The sequence below is a fragment of the Dunckerocampus dactyliophorus genome, chromosome 19 (genome assembly GCF_027744805.1).
Source record: "Dunckerocampus dactyliophorus isolate RoL2022-P2 chromosome 19, RoL_Ddac_1.1, whole genome shotgun sequence".
NCBI classification, from domain to species: Eukaryota; Metazoa; Chordata; class Actinopteri; order Syngnathiformes; family Syngnathidae; genus Dunckerocampus; species Dunckerocampus dactyliophorus.
Genome location: NC_072837.1, coordinates 20009526 through 20030979, shown reverse-complemented (window position 1 = coordinate 20030979; position 21454 = coordinate 20009526). Strand labels below are relative to the sequence as shown.

Here is a 21454-nt window from a genome sequence, read left to right as displayed (position 1 = left end):
AAAATGTAACAATATCAACCTCCATAACTGCACACTCGACCAAATGCGACCAAAAGAAAAAGTAAGAAGAAGACTAAAATACTCTAAAAACACTAAAAGGTGGAAGAAAAGTACAGAGCTGCTTTAACCGGCAGCCACTCACACGGCGCCATTTTGAAAAAAAAAAAATAGTCATATAGATAGTATAGACAATAGATAGTCATATATAGATAGTCATACATAGTTGTATATAGTCATATATAGATAGTCATATATAGTTGTATATAGTCATATATAGATAGTCATATATAGTTGTATATAGTCATATATAGATAGTCATATATAGTTGTATATAGTCATATATAGATAGTCATATATAGTTGTATATAGTCATATATAGATAGTCATACATAGTTGTATATAGTCATATATAGATAGTCATACATAGTTGTATATAGTCATATATAGATAGTCATACATAGTTGTATATAGTCATATATAGATAGTCATATATAGTTAGTCATATATATTTGAATGAGCATATGATGCTGGGTACAATAGTGTCTTGATGAAAAGGAAGGTGTGTGTGTGTGCGTGTGCGTGTGTGTGTTCTGATAATGAAGTTTGCAGGTTGTGCAGCGTACAATTTGTCCTGATGTTTCCATCTGCCTTCAGGCTCCTCGCGGCATTAAGCGCCCCCCCGCCGACCGACCCCCCCGGTCTGAATAAGATGTTCAACTCGTCACCTGTGTGAGGTAATTTGCTCCAAAGACGCGCACGGCTGGTGTTTGTTGCAGCAGCAGAGATGGAAAGAGAGAGCGAGAGGATCTTCTTCCCTCAGGTCTAATGAGTCATGACACGAGCATCCCCTCCCACGCTCCATCCCCCCTCCTCCTCCTCCACGCCGAGCGCCTTTTTATTGGAGGCGCTTCTCCTCCTCCTCCTGCAGCCGCCACAGGAGCGAGGAGGAGCCGGCCAGGAGCAGCTCTCCCGCCGCATTGGATGGCAAATGAGCTCCGAGAAGAAGATGACTGCTCCAACTCCTCGTCGTCTTCTGCTGCTGCTGCTGCTGCTGGCAGGTGAGTGAGGACTTCAGCACCACGGACAGAGACACGTGACACTTTCAGCAGGACTCTTATTGTATTATTCTCCATTCTGCAGGAAATCAAGCGCTTCCAACAGGGAGCGACGCGCAGAGAGAAGATGTGGCAAGTCTTTTTTTCTTGTCGTTTGTGCATGCATTTGTGCATTATTATACGTGCAGAACTTCCAGGCAATCAACACGCAAGCAGTGCTGTGCATTTAATGTACATCAGTCACGCCTGACTCTATTTGCAGCGTGCAACTCCATGCAAGCAGCCCACTCTCCCTTCTGGGATTCTCATTGCTATCATATATGCTAAACTTCAATTCAGCTGCTTTTTATTGACATGAAATCCTCAGGCTGCTGATTTCTTCTGCTTTCAGTTGGAAATCCTCCAACTATAGAAATAATCCCTTCCAGGGTCAAACTGTCACCATCCTACCACCTTCAACCATACAAACAAGTCACATTTTATCCTTCTTAACTCCGTCACAAGTGTAAAAAGAAGTTAGCCAACGTCCAACAAATATTTAAATACAGTCATCCCCCGTTTAATTGGTTCCAGATGCGACCACGGTCAGTGAATTTCCGTGAAATAAAGGACATATTTTGGTATTTAGAGCACAGAAAATCTGTTTATGACTTTTAACATGATTAGAGCCCTCTTGACATGAAATAACACCCCTATAGTCGCCTTTACACTCCTATTACATCACATTGTGTCGGGTATGGCATCATTGCAGGGACATATCAGACAGCCGCCGCTAGCATAGCAAGCTAACTAGTTAGCCTCTCCAATGTACTTATTCTAAATTGAAGAAAGTCTTTAAAAATGGAGTGGGGGAGGAGGACAAAGGCAACAAAAAAAACGTATCACTTCCAGAAGAAATGAGAGAAGAAGCTTTTTGTCACTCCTTCTCGGCCACGGCACGTCCCGTCATCCACGGGACGTCCTGTCACCACGGCACATCCTGTCATCCATGGCACGTCCTTCTCAGCCACGGGCCGTCCTGTCATCCACGGGATGTCCTGTCATCTGTGGCACGAAGGATGAAGACTCACCCTTTGATGGCGCCGTGACAAACATCCAAAGGGAGGATTTACCGTGTGCACTTGGAGGCGAGTCTCTTCACACTGCTGACTTTGCAGCTTACATTCTGTTATCCGTACTACATTACTGACAGTATTGGGTTTTATTACATTCCTTGGTCTATGGTTGCCATCATAGTTTAATCTTCTTACCCCCCACCCCCTACACCTACCCAAAAGCCAAAGAAAGAGTGGAGATATGCTGAGGTTTCTTTTCAACCTTTCACTTTGGTGAAAAAAAGCATTTCTTTACCGTTGATTGTGAGGACTTCATGTGAGTAGTTAGAATTCCTTAAGGCAGTGGTTTGCCCCCCCCCCCATAGGAAATACTATGACCAACTACGCTAAGCTGCAATATGAATGTATTTATGTGCATCCTTCAAGCAGCAATGAACCAAATATTCTTAATAACTCACCTGGAAACCTGAAAGACATTTTAGGAGTACGGTAACCCCCCCCCCACCCCAAGGTACTGCATGAATGCTTCTTGCGTTTATCTCACATGCTGGATTTTCATCACAATATGAAACATTCCAGCCTGACGGGAAATGAAAGCGTCTTTATCTGAAGCTCTCGTCAGAGAAGCAAGGCGTTATCTCAGGAGAGCCACACGCATGAGCACATGAGCACAAAGGATGAGCGGCACCTAAATGCACCACATCGCCTCCACACATCTCATCTTGCTCATTACATTCATATTTGATTGTCTGAGAACTGAAGGGAAACGTCAAAGGAAGGCTTCACTGTGCAGTGTGGGCCCCCACCTCACTTTGATGGCAAAGTCCATGGGTCCCTGACCCGCCACGTAGTAAGACCTCATCATTTGGATCACAATACAGACAGACACTTCCTGTGTGTACCAGATTCTCAAACAAAATCAACATGTGAACAAAAAGTGGGAAAAAAGAATCCTGTACAGGTGTGAAAATGGACCACGGTCCTGCTGGGTTCTATGATGCGGTCTTGCATAAACCCGCAACCATGCCACCATGACATCCCCTTGGTGGCATGGGCCAAAGTAAAGCACAACCTTGACTGCTTGACCTCTCCGTATTTCCAATCAGGTGACGAGATGTTTGATGGAAGTTCTGTCCAAGGCTCTCTCCAAACCCGACGCTCAGCTGGATCAGGAATGCAAGGACATCCTCCAAGCAGGTTTGTGGAACATTCCAGTTATTTTGGGAAAAACAGGCAAGAAAAGACAACACATCTCATTTTGTCCGCAGGGGTGAAACATGCACCGCTGGACAAGAAGAGCAACGAAGCCCACCATGAGGAGGAGAAGAACGATCACGGAGATGAGCCCGAGGCCAAAGGCGCGGACATGCAAGACATCCAAGCCCTCCTTAAGTCCGTGGAACCCAAGAGGGACAACCTGGAGGATGAGCACAGTCAGGAATCCTGGAGTTTGGAGAAGAGACACCAGGAGGACAATGCAGAAGAGGAGGAAGAGAGAGAAAAGAGGAGCAGCTGGAGGCCTGGAAGGTACCACCTGAAGAAGCACAAACGAGATGAGGAGGCAGAAGAGGAGCCGGATGATGACGGAGAGCGCAGCCAAGAGTCCTGGGATTTGGTGAAAAGGTACGGCGACGATGAAGAGGAGCGGTACAAGCGCATCTGGAAGCCCAGGCATCGCTATCACCACAAGAAGAAGCTCCACAAACGTGGCAACGACGCTTCAGATGAAGAGGACTACGAAGAACGCAGCCAGGAATCCTGGGGTCTTGACGACGAGAGGGACAAGAGGGACTGGAGGCCTGGGAGGTACCACCAGAGGAGACACAAAAGGGATGAGGAACTCTCAGAGGAAGCCAGGGAGGATTCCGATGAGGAACGCAGCCAGGAATCCTGGGATTTTGACACTGGGAGAGATAAAAGAGACTGGAGACCTGGGAGGTACCACCAGAAGAGTCACAAACGGGATGAGGAACCCGATGAGGAACGCAGTCAAGAATCCTGGGATTTTGACAAGCGAGACTGGAGACCTGGGAGGTACCACCAGAGGAGACACAAGCGTGACGAAGAACTCTCCGAAGACGCCAAAGAGGAACCAGACGAGGAACGCAGCCAAGAATCCTGGGATTTTGACACTGATAGATACAAGAGAGACTGGAGACCTGGGCGATACCACCAGAGAAGACACAAGCGGGATGAGGAACTCTCAGAGGAAGCCAGAGAGGATCCAGACGAGGAACGCAGCCAGGAATCCTGGGATTTTGACAAGAGAGACTGGAGGCCTGGGAGGTACCACCAGAAGAAGCACAAGCGCGACGAGGAACTTTCAGAGGAGAAGGGGGAGGAGTCGGATGGAGAGCGCAGTCAGGAGTACTGGGCCTTTGACGGTGAAAACGTACAGAAGCGCATATGGAAGCCCAGGCATCGGTACCACCACAAGAAGAAATACCACAAGCGTGGAGGGGAATCAACAGATGAAGAAGATCTGAGAGGTGATTCTGTGGAATCTGATGAAGACAGAAGTGAAGTTCTGAGGTACTTCTGCATCAGACGCTCCAGATTACCAATCAAATCAAGGAGAACGATGATGAAGACTTTGGTCCTGCTTGGCGTCATTGATCTTCTTTTTCCAGGTATCTTCCAGACAAGCGCAATCCGTGGATCTCGCGAGGCTTCTACCACCCCGCCTGGTACAAGAGGGATGCGGAAGGTCACGCTACACCAAACAAGGTAGGTCTAGCCCAGCGGTGTCTGGTCCTGATGTGCTTCTTATGTTTGAATGTGTGCAGATGGAGGAGGTGGCCAAGCTGCTGCGCTACAAGCTCAACCAGCTGGCCGGCCAGGAGGGGCCCGAGGGCGACGTGCGGCCGATGGCTCTCACCGCGCAGGAGGTGAGGGAACACGCAAAGCTAGCATAGCTATGTGAGCTAAAGTGCTAACATGCTAGCTTAGGACAAAAACTAAATGATCAAACCGGAGCTGCCTGACAGACAGTCACCAGAGTTCAAGATGCGTAGCAAAGCCTTTTTTTTGTTGAACAAAACTGCCCTTGACATGATGGGTGTATAGTAGGGGAGCATGATAATTAACGGGTGGATATGAGGGAATTCTGATGTCATGCCACTACCAATACTGTACCGATAACAGTCAAAATAGCGCCGACAAGCCATCATTTAAAGAACGTTCCACTAAGGAAGATTATCGTACTGTGCAGGTGAGCAAAGCAAGTGTAAACCGCCCTGCCCGCACTGGGGATCAAACACAGGACCTTTGCAGTGGGAGACGAGAGCGCTGACCACACGACTGTCGACCGCATATTCAGCACAGACCTCAAGGCAGAGGGAGTGGGGTTTACCAACGTACACTGGCACAGCCTCACAGGCTGGCATCCGTTACACTAGTGCTACTTTGTTCTCCTGCCTGCAACGTTAACGACCTGTCGTAACTTCCCATCAGCTCACTTGTAAGCAAACGTTCACGTTCAGAGGAAGACATTGTGTGTGCTCGGTGTACCAGATGCTCCACTATGAGGGGAAAAAAACCCAAAACACGGAGCACACAAAAACCTTATCAGCAACCTGAAACGCCAGTGCCGCGGCATCTGAGAAGGGCAAAAGGTTTGACCTCCGTGGCGTCACACCGGCTGCTCGGAGCGTGTGCCCGAATACAGTGCACCTTGCTGGGCCACGCTGGGCAGCTCCTCCCCCTCTATACTCTGCTTTTCCTGATAGTAGTGATGTCGTCATATTTCATGAGGACTAATCAACACATCCTAATTTGCTCCAGTCCTTCTCACCTCCACGTGTGCACCAACTCCAGTTGAATCTAGGAGGGTGGTGTCATGTCCGTGAGGAAGGAGACTTCATGAAAAGCCTCATTGAGCTGTTGTTCTCCCACAAGTGGAGCAAACAAATGAGATGATAGATTTTTCTCCTGTTTGCTGCTCATAAAGTCTCCAGCAAGTTCTAGGAAGCCGTATTAGGGTACAACATCATTAACAGTCATTTCTGGTGAGTAGAACACCTTTAAAGATTCCAAAGCAGGGTTCTGCAACAGACGCTAAGCAAAGACAGTTTCATAACATGTTGTTCTGCGGGCAGGCCCATAAATTATGCTCCAGCTCTTGCTCGCTGACCCGGCAAAGCCACGAAGCACATCCAGTGGCTTCGCCACAGATTCACTGGGGGAGAAAATGCAGAGGCTCATTATGGAAATGTCCAGTCTGCACGGAGATGTCAGGCTGTGTGCTTCGTGACTTGGCCTCAAAACCTGCACAGAAACACGCGTAACATGTGCGCGATTGACCGCATTCCTGCATGGAAATGTTTTCTTCATTCGCTTTCGGGCACAGCAGCTTTTTTATGGCTGCCGCAGCCTTTTCACGGCAAGGAACGCTTACGACCTCCCGGGGCCATCAAAGTCATAACGTGGCCATTAAAAGGCAAACTGTGGCTCACTTTGAGGCGGCACGGCGTCACGCGTGGCTGGATGAACAATTAAAAAACAGGAGGAGACGGCTAGCGGGAGCATATGTACAACAAATATGTCATGAAGCTTTTTGTTGCAGGAGAAAGCGCTGGAAAACCTGGCGGCCATGGATGCTGAGCTGAAGAAAATTGCTGCTAAGTTGCATGAGAAGAAAGAATGAGCTTTGTAGAAAAACACAACAAAAAGAAAGTGCTGTTTAAGTGTCACGTCTTCCGTGTTAATGTGTTTAAAAAAGCTTGTCTTTGTGCTGTTTTGATGTGATCTCCTGCAACCAGCATGGGAATGTTTTCGATGTTTCTATAGAAAGTATCTCGTGACGTCTGCCCCGTTCGTCATCAATAAAAAAGGAATTGTGGGACCAAACACGTGTCTTTCCTGACAACACATTCCCAACAAAAATCACTAAATGGAAATGTTTAGCTCTGAGCCTCAGCTTTGGCTGCCTTTTAGTTTGAACAACTTATTATTCACGTGGAGATTTATTCCCCACAGACACACTTGAAATCAAATGAATGTGGAAAATGTGTCGAAAGAAGCTAATTCATCGATTTTTAGTCTCTTTCCCAATCAATCCCAATCAAAATAAAGATTTTGTTCTGTTTGAATGTTCACACCTACTAAGTTCAGCTCCACGTTAAATGACATTAAATATGGAGAGCAAGCGGCAGAAGTGGGTGGAGAATGGAGTGAGGTTCCCCAGACAGGCAAGGTTAGCACATAGTTTGCATAGATTTAACAGACCAAAAGAAAGTGGATGGAGTGAGGTTCCCAATATTGTCAAAGGTAGCACATAAATTAAGAGGGGGACAAAAAAAGAGAGACAAGAGACAAGGACAACAGCAGCAACAACAACAATTGTGACAACAAGAACAGAACAACAGAAACATACAGAACGACATCAGCAAATAAATGTCTGTGACAACTATCAAGACAAACAAGGACATAAGGACAAAGGACAAAACAATATCAACAACCACAATGATAACGCTGTCAATGACAATCACACATAATAGTAGTCATGAAATGATGAACCATGATAGTGATCACAATGACAATACTGCATTGAAACAGTCACACATAATAGTAGTCATGAAATGATGAATTATGATAGTGATCACAAAGACAATACTGCATTGAAACAGTCACACATAACAGTAGTCATGAAATGATGAACTATGATAGTGATCACAATGACAATACTGCATTGAAACAGTCACACATAATTGTAGTAATGAAAATGATTATCCATGATAGTGAACAGAATGATAATTACTGTAATGCACATCATTGTAAAAAAAAACAAAAACTATAGTCATACTGCTGATATCACCGTCGCTGTAATAAAACCAACAACATAATAACACCCTGGTTAACTCAGTGAGTAATGTGGGGAAGTACGTATGTACTGTGAGTGTGCATATGTACAGGTATCTCTGTATGTGGGGAAGACTTCATATATATAAAGGTGCAAGAATGTGTGGGCGTGTAATTGTCACTGAGAATGCATGAAAGGAAAGGGGCCGCCTTCCACCTCCCAGAGAGCCCCGCCCCAAATAGCCAGGCCGAGCCCCCGCCACCAGAAGGCCACCAGGCCCACAGGGGCAGGCAGCACAAAGATCAGTGCCCCAAGAGCCAGCCCAGAGAGCCCTCCCCCCCGGGAAGACCAGCAAGGGGCCCAAGAGAGGTAATCCCAGCCAAAGACAGGGCGCCGGCGGACCGGAGGACAGCCAACCCCTGAGACCAGCGAGAGATCACACCCCACAGAGGCAGACGAGTACCGGGGGCCACACCCCAGCAGGCCCAGAGACCCCCCACAACCGGAAAGAAGCCCGCCCACGCCGGAACGTGGAGGTCCCACCGCCACCCCCACCCCCAGGGAACAGAGCCCGGCCCGACTCGGGCCAGCCCCCGCCCGACCCCCGACACAGGACCGCCCCGCCCAGGGATGCAGGAGGCACATCCCCCACCCATCCGGTGGAGGCACGGGCGGCAGAGATGTATCACCCACCACCTGACCCCACGGAGCTAACCCCTGTATGCCCCCCCCCACAAAAAATAAATAACTAAAATAAATAAAAAATAAAAGCACACACACATATACGCACGCACATACACACTCCTACGCACCCACGTACACACACAAACACACATACGGACACACACACACACACACACACACACACCCGAGAGCGCACACACACACACACACGCGGGCGCGCACACGCACTCACAAATGCGCACACACACAGTGGTCGACTGCCCGACACCCGGAAGCCTTGCTCTATCCCCCGTTGGTAACCCAAGGAGCAGCGGAGCCGGGGACCCTGGGGTCCCAGACATACAACCCAGAACCCGCGGCGCGGAGAGTGCGGACCGCTGGGGAGCAGGAAGACACCAGGCCACCCCATCCCAACGGTAGGACACCGCCAGCAAGGCAGACAGAGGAGCTAGCGAGGAGGAAAGCGGGCAAATGAGCAAGCGGGCGAGCAAACGGGCGATCAGCCAGGCGAACCACCACACAGCGCCAGCCGACACCCGTGGGTCAGCAAACCCCGGAGAGGGAGCGGGAGTGCCGCACCCCAAGCTGCAGGGAGGCCAAGCACCAGAGCCGAGAAGGCGAAACCAGCAGCAGACCAGCCGACGGACCCCACCAGCCACCAGAAGCCAGACCAGCCACATGCCACCAGAGCTGATGGCGCACCACTCGCGCACCGGAGCGACGGCCAGCGGACAGGTCCACAGCCACACCCCCGACCCTGGCGGGCAGGCGCCGCGGAACAGGCATGAGACACCCCAATCCAGCCCGCCCCACCCGTGTATGTGATAAGGTGTAATTGTGTCCATTATGCAATTAAAAAAATAAATAAAATAAAATAAAATAAAAGAGGACAGCTATGTAGAGCTGGTCTCTGTGTCCCTGAGGGGTGTATCTGTGTGCATGTATATGATAGGGATGTATGTGGATGATAGCTAATGATGCAATTAAAATCGGGGGACAGTTGCCGCTCGGTGGGCCCCTCACCTGACCAGCCCCCCCCAAACCCTAAGTGTCTACTGTGCGATTAAAATTGGGGGGCAACAGGTCAATGGCATGGCAGGGGCAAAGGAGCCCCTGCAAGGCAACTCCCCCACTCCCCCAACCACGCCCGACCGTAGGCCACCCCTCAAAGTCCTATGTGTATGAGAGGTGGTGCAGTGGAACAGGAAGGACGGGGGCCCCAAATGCCCACACACCAACGCCGCCCAAACCGAGCAGGGGAGGACCAAGGACACATGACCGACTGGCCACCCACCACAGCTCGGGCGAGCCACAGGCCGCAGGACACACCACAGGCCCTACCCGGCCCGCCAGGACGCCCAGTCCGGCCCACCCAACCCGCTAGAGGCAATACCCCCAGCGCCCCCACACACAGGAGCCCCACCGGAGGTAGCGTCCACAGCGCCACCCCCAAACCGCCAAACACCACGGACCAGCCACACGCCCCAAGGCAGACCCGACCGCCACCAGAACAGCGGGAACCGCACCCACGCGGCCCCCGCATACCACCACGGCCGGCAAGGGAGCAACACTACGGCGACCACAAGAGAACCGGACACCACATAGAGCGGAGCACGGCCACACCCACGAAGCACGCGAGCCAGAGGCACCAAGGAGGGACAGAGAAGCAAGCACCGCACGACCGGTGCCCAAGCAAACGCCCACGCCCGCCCCGCCACGCCGCGCCGCAGACCGGCCACCACCCCACCCCCCGCCCATCCACCAACGTGCCAAGGGAGAAACCCCGGAGGGAGGGAGACAACTGCCAGCCAGGAAGCAGAGACTAGCCAGACACCAGCAAGTAGCAGGGACCGCCCGCCAGCCCCCCACCAGCCCCACCCCCAAGCCCCCCACCCAAAGCCACCCCCGACCGCCCCACCCCTGAGCAAGCATCCCCCCGCCGATCCCGGCCAGCACCACACAGAAGAACACCATGCCGCCCGCCCGCACGGGCACCCAGTGACCAGGACCACACCCCAAGCCAGATGAGTGAGCCCCTTAGGGGCAGAGACAGATGCCCTCACCCCCCTGAGAGTCAGGTCAGGGAATTAATTATTGGTGCCCATATAGACTGAAATTCAGACATTTGTTCCTTAGATTCAGCAGACATTCTCTCCATAGCTATATGATCTAACAAAAGATTTTTGTAAAGAGCTATGTTCACTTTCTTCCTTGATTTCCAATTGATGAAAATGGTTTTCTTGGCGATGCTTAATGCAGTGATGAGAAGCTGTGTTTGGTTTGTTTCTACATCAATTGTGGAGAGATCGCCCAGCAGGCATAGTAAAGGGGAGGTAGGAATGGAGAACCCAAGTGCCAAAGATAGGTCCTCACACACTCGGTGCCAAAAATTTTTAATGGGAGCACAGGTCCTCATGGAGTGTAAGTAGTCATCTATTCTATGGTCTGAGCAGTGTGTACAGATGTTAGAGTCAGTTAAGCCCATTCTAAACATTCTATGTCCTGTGTAGTGTACTCCATGAAGGATTTTAAACTGAATCAGCTGTAGGTTGGGATGATTGATTAACCGGGAAGCATTGAGACATATTTGCTTCCAGAATTCAGGGTCACAGCTTGTAGATAAATCTGAGTTCCATTTGGAGATTGGTACTCCGATTGTGTTGTCATTTTTTGAAAGTAGAACATATAATTTAGATAATGTTTTAGGGGCAGATATTTTTAAAAATTGGTCAATAGTGGTATTGCTTTCCCGTGATATAGTCCTGAAACTTGCTTTAATTATAGAGTTAATTTGTATGTATTCAAGAAATTTATTATGATTTATTCCATACTGTGTAACAAGGTCGTGAAATGAAATAAAGTTGTTTCCTATAATTATATTTTTCATACAACATTCCTTTTTCGTGCCATGTTGGGAAATTTAATGGTTTCTTTTTAAGCAAGATGTCAGGATTATTCCAGACGGGAGTGTATTGGCAAGGAGTGAGCGAGAATTTTGTTATTTTTAGAAATTCCCACCAAGCTGTCAGAGTGGTGCTTATATTTTTACTTTTAAAACAATTATTTTTCCGGAGGATTTGGCTAATGAAGGGCAGGTTACAAATTGGGATTTCATGGCTAAGTGATTGTTCTATGTCTAGCCATAAATAATCCAATGGGTTAGGTTTGATCCATTTTAAGATATACTGTAACCTGTTTGCAAGGAAGTAGTTGGAGAAGTTTGGGAGTTCTAAGCCCCCATATTCTTTAGATTTTTGTAACGTTTTGAGACTTATTCGTGCTGGCTTATTTTTCCAAAGAAATTTATTTATATATGAATCTAATGACTTGAACCAAATTATAGATGGTTTGGTGGGGATCATGGAAAATAGATAATTAACCTTTGGTAAAATCATCATTTTCACGGTGGGTACTCTGCCTGTAAGTGAGATGGGCAAGGTTCTCCAACGTGCAAGATCATCCTCTATTGACTTCAATAGTGGAGTATAATTCAAGCGGATCAGGTCTGACAGGTTGGAGGAAAAGTTAATACCCAAATACTTAATGTTCCCTGAACTCAGTGGGAAAGAGGGGGTGCTCTGGAAACCAAAGTTAATGGGCAGTACTGTGGATTTAGACCAGTTAATGGAGTAATCTGAGAAGGTGCTATAATTTTTAATGAGTGAGATGAAGATTGTGAATTATCTAGGAAGAGTAATACATCATCAGCATAAAGGCTTATCTTATGATGAACATTTGTGGTGTGGATCCCTTTAATATTTATATGTTGTCCAATTGCAGCTGCAAGAGGTTCGATAAAGATAGCAAATAGTGAGGGAGAGAGTGGACACCCTTGCCTAGTACCTCTTTGTAAAGTAAATTCTGGAGAGATGTGATTGTTGGTCCGACCAGAGGCCTTCGGGGTGTTGTATAGTATTTTAATCCATGTTCTAAATGAATCTCCAAAGCCAAATTTTTGTAGTGTTGCAAAGAGAAATTTCCAGTTTACTCTGTCAAATGCTTTTTCAGCATCTAATGAGACAATTGTGGTTTCTAAATCATGGATGATAGAGTAATCAATCAGATTGATTAGACGGCGTACGTTGCTAGTTGAGTTTCTCCCCTTGATAAATCCTGATTGATCAGGGTGTATTATATGAGGGGTAACTTTTTCCAGCCTTATAGCTAACGCTTTGCATATTATTTTAAGATCTGCATTAATCAGTGAAATTGGACGATAACTGGAAGGTAGTGTTGGGTCCTTATCCGGTTTCAGCAGGAGACTGATTGTAGCTGAGTTCATGTTTGGAGGCAAGCATGAACTGTCTTTAATTTCCAAAACCATTCTAAGAAATATTGGAGATAGTAATGACCAGAATGTTTTATAAAACTCGGCAGGGAAACCGTCAGGTCCTGGTGCTTTGTTATTCGGTAACCGGTGTAGAGCGTTATGGAGTTCCATTAATGAAATGGGAACATCTAAGTTGGTCACCTGTTCGTCATTTAATTTTGGTAATTCTATGTTGTTGAGAAATGTTTTGATATCTGGGAGAGATGGTTTAATCTGAGGTGTATATAGATTTTTATAAAAGCTCCTAAAGACGGAATTAATTTCTTCCGGGAGGTGAGTGATATGACCTCCTGAGTTTCTAATGGAGGAGATAGAGCTTTTTTCTTTATTGACTTTTAGTTGGTTAGCTAAGTATTTTCCGTGTTTATTGCCATCCTCAAACTTTTCCAAACGTAGTCTCAGCAGTTGGAACTGAATTTTCTTGTCAGTAATTTCTTTTAAGTCTAGTTTCAGTTTCCTTAGGTTACTTAGGATATGCTCATCTTGTGAGTCAGCATGAGCTGCTTCGAGGAGTTGGATTTTTTTCTCCAACTCTGATTCTAGTGATCTCTCTTTTTCTTACTGTATATGATGAATATGAAATGGTTTTTCCGCGCATTACTGCTTTTGCTGCCTCCCACAGAATACTAGCCGAGACACCGGGTTGGTCACTGAAGTCTAAAAACATTGTCCACTCTCTTTCAAAGTATTTTAGGAAGTCTGAGTCTTGTAGTAATGATGCATTTAATCTCCAGCATTGAAATGTCAGATATGACTGAGTTGCTTGTCAAAAAGTAGTCAATACGAGAGTAGGTGTGGTGCACTGGTGAGAAATAAGTATATTCCCTGTGAGTAGGGTGATAAGAGTGCCAAGCATCACAAAGACCAAAATCATTCATGTATTTCTTCAGTATCGATGTTGATTGAGACTCACGATGTCTCCCAGCTGGGCTAGACCTGTCCACTTCTGGGTTAAATACTAAGTTGAGGTCCCCTCCCAAGATCATACTTGTATCCAAATGTGCAGAGAGAGAAGAAAAGAAGGCATGAAAGAAGGAGGGGTCGTCAACATTCGGACCATATATGTTGGCAATGCAGAAATGTACATTATCAACAGATATGTTCATTATTATATATCTCCCTTCTGTGTCTGGAATAGTGTTGTGGAGTGTCAAATTCACCCTCCTGTTCATTAAAATAGCTACCCCTCTCTGTTTGAAGTTGTAACTTGCTAAATATGTGTGTGGGAACTGTGGTGAGTGAAGTGTATGGACAGCTGACTTGGACATGTGAGTCTCTTGTAATAAGACAATGTCTGCTTGGGTGTTCCTCAAATGATTAAACGGTTTTTGTCTTTTTTCTATCGACCCAACTCCCCTGACATTCCAAGTGACAAACTGTAGTGAGTTCATCCTAGACTAGCTTTAGTGATGTGTGTGTAAACAAGATCAAATGTGAAGTATGTGTACCTGGAAGTAAAAATCATGGGAGTATATACAGTACATTTAAATGTATGCTTAATTTGTACATAGGCAAAGTGTAACATAGTAATCCTGAATGAACTAAGCCAACTAAAGTGAGGACGTGATGTGGGTTTATGCACGGCGCCACATTTTAAGATTTATGCTCCATAAAAACATTACTGTGGAACCAAAATCAGGTGAAGAATCTTTTTAATTCTAGGAGGTTTCAGTCAAGACGTAACAACATATGCATCACAGAAATACAAATGATATCAAATTCTACCCTAAAAAAACCTAAGCTGATGCATGTGTCTTAAGCTTTTTCTTACGTAACGTTCCAAACTGAGGCTGAACGGGTTTGTGGCTGACCCGCTTCGTGATGAATTCAAACAGACAGTGTGCTTGCCTGCGCTGCTTTGGACGTGTCCACCAGGCAGCTCCACCGAGGCGATCGCTGATGTGCCCCGATGACAAGTCGGGTCTTTTTCGTTCTCAACTCTCCGTGGTTTTCAGTCTTTTTGGCGCCGGCTCCTGCGAGGGGTCGGGGGCGCTCGTGGCAGGAGGAGACTGCTCCGTGGCCACTGTGGTCCCCGAGAGGAGGTAGCCACCGCCACCGCTCATCAGCAGCACGGGGTGTGTCCTGTTGGGCAGCACCTAGGGGGTGGGGGTGGAGACAAGGAGAAGGAAGAGGGGTCAAAGTATGTCTTAAGTCCACTTGGTGGGGAACTTGGTAGATCACACCAATGCTCCAAAGCCACCTGATAGTGCCTCAGCCAGGTGTCGGTGAGTCGGAGGTTGACGGTTCCGCCTTGCTCCTTCAGCTTGGTGAAGCAGTCCACCAGCGGCTGCAGAAACATCACAATTGTTATGAAAAGGCAACATGCAGGAACAGCCATCTGGACACGAGTCCTATGCCAACTTGTCATGTCAGTGGAATCCACGCATTCCACTTCTGTACTTGGCAGCAACCAGCAGAGGGTGGTGGAGGATGGAGTGAGGTTCTCCAGGCTGGCAAAATTCACGCATTTGTATCATTATAACTTGTAAACATTCCTACAGCGCTTACTGCTATGTCACAGTCTTAGGTGGACTAAACAGGATGAGGTCCCCCAAGCTGGCAAAGATAGCGCATCAATACAGCTGTCGCTCCGGAACTTGGAGGAACATCACAGACTGAGGCAAACTAAACAGAGCAGGGGTCACCAACACAGTGCCCGTGGGCACCAGGTAGCCCCCACGACCACATGAGGTGCCCGCAAGCCTGCTTTTCATTCAGGCTTTCAGTTAATAATGTGAGAACACTAGAAAGAAAAGTATTGTGAAACATAAAATGTGAGTGTTTTGTGAATGTTCTGGTAAAACAAGCATATTTGATCTGTTTGGGTTGAAATAAGCTATGAAAATCATTTCTACAAAAATGAGTAGCTTGTGGACATTTTCATTTTCTAAAAGTAGCTCTCACAAGGAAAAACGTTGGTGACCCCTGAAATAGAGTGATGTTCCCACAGCTAGCAAAGTTAGCACATCAATACATCTGTATCGCCATGACTTGTAACTATTCCTACAGTCTTTATTGGAGACTTAGGTAGAAAAAATGGAGTGAGGTTCCCCAGGGTGGCAAAGTTAGCACAAAGATACAGTACATTTGTATCTTTATAACTTACAAATATTACTATCGTGTATCTCGCTGGTGGAAAGGAATAGAGCGAGGCCCCGAAGCTGGCAAAGTTAGCACGGCAGTTCATCTGTAGTCCTGTAGTCATCTGTAGTCCATAACTCTTAACTATGGTGTACACAGCTTAAACACAGACCGAGGGAAAATGGATGGAATGAGGTTCCCCTGGCTGGAGTTAAAACGTATCCGAGGATATTGTACACAGTTTAAATGCAAATGGGGCGACAGTGGATAGAGTGAGGTTCCGCAGGCAGGAAAGCTTAGTGCTTTAATACTGTATGTGGGAAAACATGAAAACCTAAATTAGACTAGACTATCTTTCTTTTGTTACAGGCTTGTGTAGTTGAATGTAAAAACGTTTAGCTCTGAGCCTCAGGGTTCACACTGTATTCCACTGCAATACAGACTTGGTAGGAGAATTGCTAGCATTTACTTTCCTCATGGAATAAAGCCTTTATTGTGAGAAAACATGTTTTCGTTGGAAGGTCATTTCCCACTGGGCGGGGTGGGGGTTGGGGGGGGGGGGGGGTAATGGCGGCGGTAATGAGACCCACCTTAAATAACGACCCTCATTCGGCGGGGAGACGGGCGGTCGTTGTAAAACACTCATGCTGAGCTCACCTCTTTGTATTGGGAGTAGACCACAAAGGGCCTCGAGGGAGCCAAGAAGCGGAGCAGGCTCATCAGGACGGGACACGGGTGGAAGCGAGAGGCGATGACCAACCTGCACGTAAAACAGATGAGCATGGCAAACTCGTCCAGGATGAAATACACGCCAACACATACGCACGTATGTTGTCATTTGGCCTCAGGTGTTTACGAGCCATGAGAAGCATTTGATTTAGAAGGGCCATGAAGATAAAGCTATGATGTGGTCAAATCAATAAGCTAACACCCTCACAACGCTGCGTCAATCATAAGGAGCCTTTAGAGCAGCGCACGTTCAAATTGATGTCCGTCGCTTTGTCCACCCGGCAGGACGGCCAACCAATTCATCATCAATCAATTCTTCATTTCTGCAGATCCATTTTCATTAAGCGCGGCTCACCAGACCGAGCCAACGGTGTTTTTAAAAGCAACACACACACACACCCGTCTGCGTTCCGGCCCTCCAGCCGGGCCGCCGCCGCTGCCAATCGCTTGCGCTTCTCCTCCTGCTTCGCCCGCTTCAGCTCAGCCTGGAAGCAAACACCATGCATGACGTGCACTCGTTGCAAAAACATTTGGGAATGTCGTCCTCCTTATCGGGAAACCTTGGTGTCTTTGCCTCTCTCCCGCTCTTGGTCACCGCATTCGCTGCTCACGTTCGTGTCCATGCTCGGGTCCTCCAGACTGTCCCTCCGCTGTGTGGTGGGCTGTGGCGCCATCTCCTCCGCTGCCACATCAGGTTGTGTTGCATCTGTGGTGGCGCAGCGGGGGGAAGACATTTATACTGCTTTATTGAAAATCAGGAAAAATGACACTTACCACTACTAACAAAATATGGCGTACACCGGGGGTGTCCAAAGTGCGTAACTTGTTTTTTTTTTAAATAATAAATAATGTTAGAGGCAAAATGTTAATGTTTGTGTCTGTAGGTGTGAGGGTTCTAAGCTACACTGTTTTCATTTTACTGAACAGTCTTTGACCGTGGTTGGCAGGAAAATTGCCACTGCACCTTCTCACCATGCTAAATCTGGTAAAGGTGCAAATCAATGACTTTGGCTTTAATCCTTGGCTTGCATTTGGGGAGGGCACTAGGGGCAGCGACCACAAGGTCCCACGGTGAGACAAAATAGAAAAAAATCTTGCATGAGTTAGTAATGTGTATTACCCCCACCTCAAGGACCAGAGTGGAACAACACGATGAGTTAATGAATGAAAAGATGAAAAACATCACTTGCTCGTATTGGACCTCATTAAATTGTGCAGATGTAGTATAGCTAAGAAAAAAGCTGCATTTTTTTCATGTGTTTTAGTTTCATGGTACTCCCCCCACCCTCCACAGTTTACCAGTGTTGGGGTCCTTGGCGCTGGTGTCCAGTGTGCCTGCCAGCAAAGCGTTGACGTGGCAGATGGGGAAGTCATGCAGCGTGTCGTGGAAATGAGCGGGGAAGCCGAAGCTCTCCACTCCCGCCCTGACTGGCCCACCCCCTGGGTACATCTGGATCACTGAGCCGTAGCCTGGATGGGAGGAGGGAAGAGATCATGAAATGTCGCAATACTACAAAGGTTGTAAAGACAAAATGCATTCTGCATGATCTAAAATAAATAGCCTGCGTCTACCGGATGAACACTGCACTCACCTCCCATCCTTTCCATGACGGCTCCCAGCACGAGGCCGGCGCACGTTTCAAACACCAACACTTTGCTGCCGGCGTGGATGTTGGCCAGGGTGAGCATCTGGGCCAGCATGTCGTATCGCAGGTGACTGCATCGCACACACACGCAACACACAACACGTGTCACATCTTTGTGGGTCAAGCAAATCTCCTCACAACATCCTCAAGTCACCAGATCTTCCCCGGCTCCCGTCCGTGGTACATGAGAGCCAGGATGCGGCACGTCGGCTTTAGGATGGTCACGGTGCTTTCATATCTGCAGCAAATACCAAGCCAGTAAATATCACACTGCATCATTATTATCATTATTTTACAAGTGTGGGCATTACTTCTTTTTCTTCTTCTTGATGTACTTGTCCTGAGCGTATTCCGTCTTATCCCTGAAGGTGGAGCTGTTCTCTATAAGCTGCTGAATGATTTCCTGTGGGGCAAAACACACACCAGACATGATTCAGTCAAATAATAACACTAAATAAAATATCACAACAACAGGCTAAAATGTGTTTCATCAATGGGCAATCAATGACTGTACAGTCGCCCCTCATTTATGGCGGTTGCTTGGCTCCAGACACGACCGTGATAAGTGAACATTCACCAAATAGTATTCAATATTAATAAACGGAATATTTTTGTAGTTAGAGCATAGAAAACCTGTTGATGACTTTCTAAATAAGGCTTTTAACATTATTAGAGCCCTCTCAGCATGAAATAACACCCCTATAGCCACTTTGACACTCCTATTATTCTTTGTTTATATCACTTTGTGCAGGCTATGGGATCACTGCAGGGCCAGTGACATAACAGACATAACTCGGTAGCTAGCATAGAAAGCTAACTAGTTAGCCTCTCCGATTTACTTATTCTACCCTTAAGAAAGTGTTCCAAATGGAGTTGGGAAGAAGGACAAAGATGCCAAAAACTTGTCACTTCCCCAGAGAATGTGTCTGCCTCAGCCATGGCATATGGGCTGGGCTCTGTTGGCTCAGTAGCCAGTCTCCATGCAGTGTGAAAGGTCATGAAATACATTACTGATGCCTACTGACCACAATACTGCATATAACTTGCCTTTCAATATTTTTGGAAACACCAAACAGCCATCATTTATTCATTCATTATTTTTTTAAAAACACGATATAGTGAATGAGCGATATTCAAACCACGATATAGCAAGGGACGACCGTGTATGAATTAAATAGTCGGCCACATTGCAAAAAAAACCCACAAAAAAAAACCAAATGGAAATGTCAAGAAAAAAATAAAATTTTAATTAGGAGAACAAAATCATAATTTACAGGTAAAAAAATGACAATGTTACAAAAATCTTATTTTTTTTTTCAGAAAACTGTTTTAATATTACAAGTGAATTAGCAATAATTCTAACGAGTGAATGTCAAAATTCCCAATGCAGTCTATATTTCTGCTTGAGAATGACATGAAGTTTTGCCTTTCTTATGTCATGTTTCTCCAACTATAGCAGCTCGGGTGTGAAGTACCGGCTCCCTCTGCTGGTGGCCGCCAATTAATGTCATCCATTCAACTATCATTTGCTGCAAGCCAACACATGACCTTATGAATCACACCCATCCTTACATCGACATTCCTAGTTTCAATTTTAAATCCAGGCTACTGCCACCTACTGGTAAGGAGGCCTCTCACAGTGGGTGTGGTGAATGTCAACAGACCCATCTGTACCTGACCCTTCAGACCTTGCTCCTTGAAGGTCTCGATGTCATCCCTCGTCAGCTTTTGGGATTTGCCATCATCTACGATGTTCCTGTTGTCTGTGCCCGCCTCCTTCGCATCTGAAAGTGAAAGGAAGAAAAGCACCGCTTTCATAGATGCGTCCGAAAACACCAACCCCCCCCCCCCCCCCAACCCCAAAAACAGTTTTCCCCCTCAGATCCAACGTGCGGGAAACACACCAGTAGAACTTAGAGCGTCCTTTTGTTTTTGAGGCTGAAGGTTTCCTCCGGGTAAGATTTCAAAAGTGGTGCTGTACAGATGCCCCACGGCGTTGTCCAGGAAAAACCACTGCTTCTCAAACACCACCTTCCTGTATTCACAAGACTGATCAATTTATTGTTGTTATGACTTCGAGAAGGACAGTGATTGTCCATTATTTTCTGTCATGCCCCCACTGGGGGACAGAAATGTTATTGTAGCTTATCTAAATTGGATGACACTCACAAAAACAACAATGGCATTAACCCCCTACTGTACTCAATTAGTTTGATCTTACACGGCAAAACTAACGATGGTGTTGTCTTTTCCACCTGACAAAAACGGCACAGAGTGCACAACTTTGGACTTACTTCCTGGACTGTATTTGCACAGCTTTGAAGACGTCTCCTCGCTTCAGCACAACGTAGTCGCCCTCGTTAATCGTATACATGGCATCGTCGTCCTGCTTGTCCGCCATAATGAGGCAAACTAGACGGCTAAATGGACGGATGGGAGGTCTATGATGAAAACAGGTGAATAAAGACAGTTTCAGCAGTTTATAAACGTAGCAGCACAGACGGGTAAATGAGGGTGCCCACGTGTTTTCAACTTTCACTTCCTTCTTCACTTTGCTTCTCAGGGCGACCGGTCGAAAGCAGACTGGTGCTACTTCCGCGTTTCAGTATTGCCGGCTGTGATTGGTTCAATGTGACAACACAGAGCCTTCCCCCCAATAGCAGACGAATGCGATGGTTTGGGTTGAAAAATGTCGATTCCAGAATAATCGATGGACTTGGACGTCGTTTCAAGAAAAGGAGCGCTAAAACAAAGCAGTTGGTGAACGTAACTGCTATTTCATTGAATACAAATGTTAAAAATGTATTGTATCTGTATCAGATTTTGTTTTTCACTACTACATGCAGTACAGGCCAAAAGTTTGGACACACGCAACACAACCCGATGGTCGCACCCTCATTAACAAGGCAAGAAATTCCACAAAGTAACCCTGACAAGGCACACCTGTGACGTGAAAGCCATTTCAGGTGACTACTTTATGAAGCTCATTGACAGAACACCAAGGGTTTTCAAAAAAGCTACTTTGAGGAATTTAAAATATAAGACATATTTCAAGTTATTTCACACTTTTTCCC

The 21454-nt window shown here is 46.8% G+C and overlaps 2 protein-coding genes across 3 annotated transcripts; one reads left to right on the top strand and one right to left on the bottom strand.

Moving 5' to 3' along the window:
• The first annotated feature begins 817 nt into the window (after positions 1–817).
• chgb (chromogranin B) lies at positions 818–6976 on the top strand. The gene is made up of 7 exons (XM_054762671.1): positions 818–1058; positions 1141–1187; positions 3217–3307; positions 3379–4642; positions 4741–4837; positions 4897–4998; positions 6675–6976. Exons 1-7 carry the CDS (start codon positions 833–835, stop codon positions 6753–6755), a joined length of 1908 nt encoding a protein of 635 aa, XP_054618646.1. The 5' UTR covers positions 818–832; the 3' UTR covers positions 6756–6976.
• A 7583-nt stretch (positions 6977–14559) lies between these two features.
• On the bottom strand, positions 14560–20973 carry trmt6 (tRNA methyltransferase 6 non-catalytic subunit). 2 transcript variants are annotated; one of them, XM_054762629.1, is made up of 13 exons: positions 20903–20973; positions 20675–20821; positions 20285–20415; positions 20055–20164; positions 18692–18783; positions 18535–18618; positions 18327–18451; positions 18034–18204; positions 17295–17440; positions 17134–17219; positions 16663–16765; positions 15125–15211; positions 14560–15020 (listed from the first exon to the last, which is right to left on the bottom strand). In XM_054762629.1, the coding sequence occupies exons 2-13, from the start codon at positions 20779–20781 to the stop codon at positions 14859–14861; spliced, it is 1404 nt and encodes a 467-aa protein (XP_054618604.1). In that variant the 5' UTR covers positions 20782–20821; positions 20903–20973; the 3' UTR covers positions 14560–14858. The 2 variants fall into 2 exon arrangements, with proteins under 2 accessions (XP_054618604.1, XP_054618605.1); XM_054762630.1 differs by lacking the exons at positions 20675–20821; positions 20903–20973 and having other exon boundaries at positions 20069–20164.
• Positions 20974–21454: the final 481 nt, after the last annotated feature.

Bases quoted from the DNA above. Each gene is read 5' to 3' on its own strand.
- chgb (XM_054762671.1), top strand. From the start codon at position 833: ATGACACGAGCATCCCCTCCCACGCTCCATCCCCCCTCCTCCTCCTCC. The intron at 1,188-3,216 runs GCAAGTCTTTTT...ATTTCCAATCAG, and splicing joins ACGCGCAGAGAGAAGATGTG to GTGACGAGATGTTTGATGGA. The intron at 3,308-3,378 runs GTTTGTGGAACA...TTTTGTCCGCAG, and splicing joins CAAGGACATCCTCCAAGCAG to GGGTGAAACATGCACCGCTG.
- trmt6 (XM_054762629.1), bottom strand. From the start codon at position 20,781: ATGGCGGACAAGCAGGACGACGATGCCATGTATACGATTAACGAGGGC. The intron at 18,452-18,534 runs GTGACTTGAGGA...TGTGCGATGCAG, and splicing joins CGGGAGCCGGGGAAGATCTG to TCACCTGCGATACGACATGC. The intron at 16,766-17,133 runs GTGTGTGTGTGT...TTTTACGTGCAG, and splicing joins GAGGGCCGGAACGCAGACGG to GTTGGTCATCGCCTCTCGCT.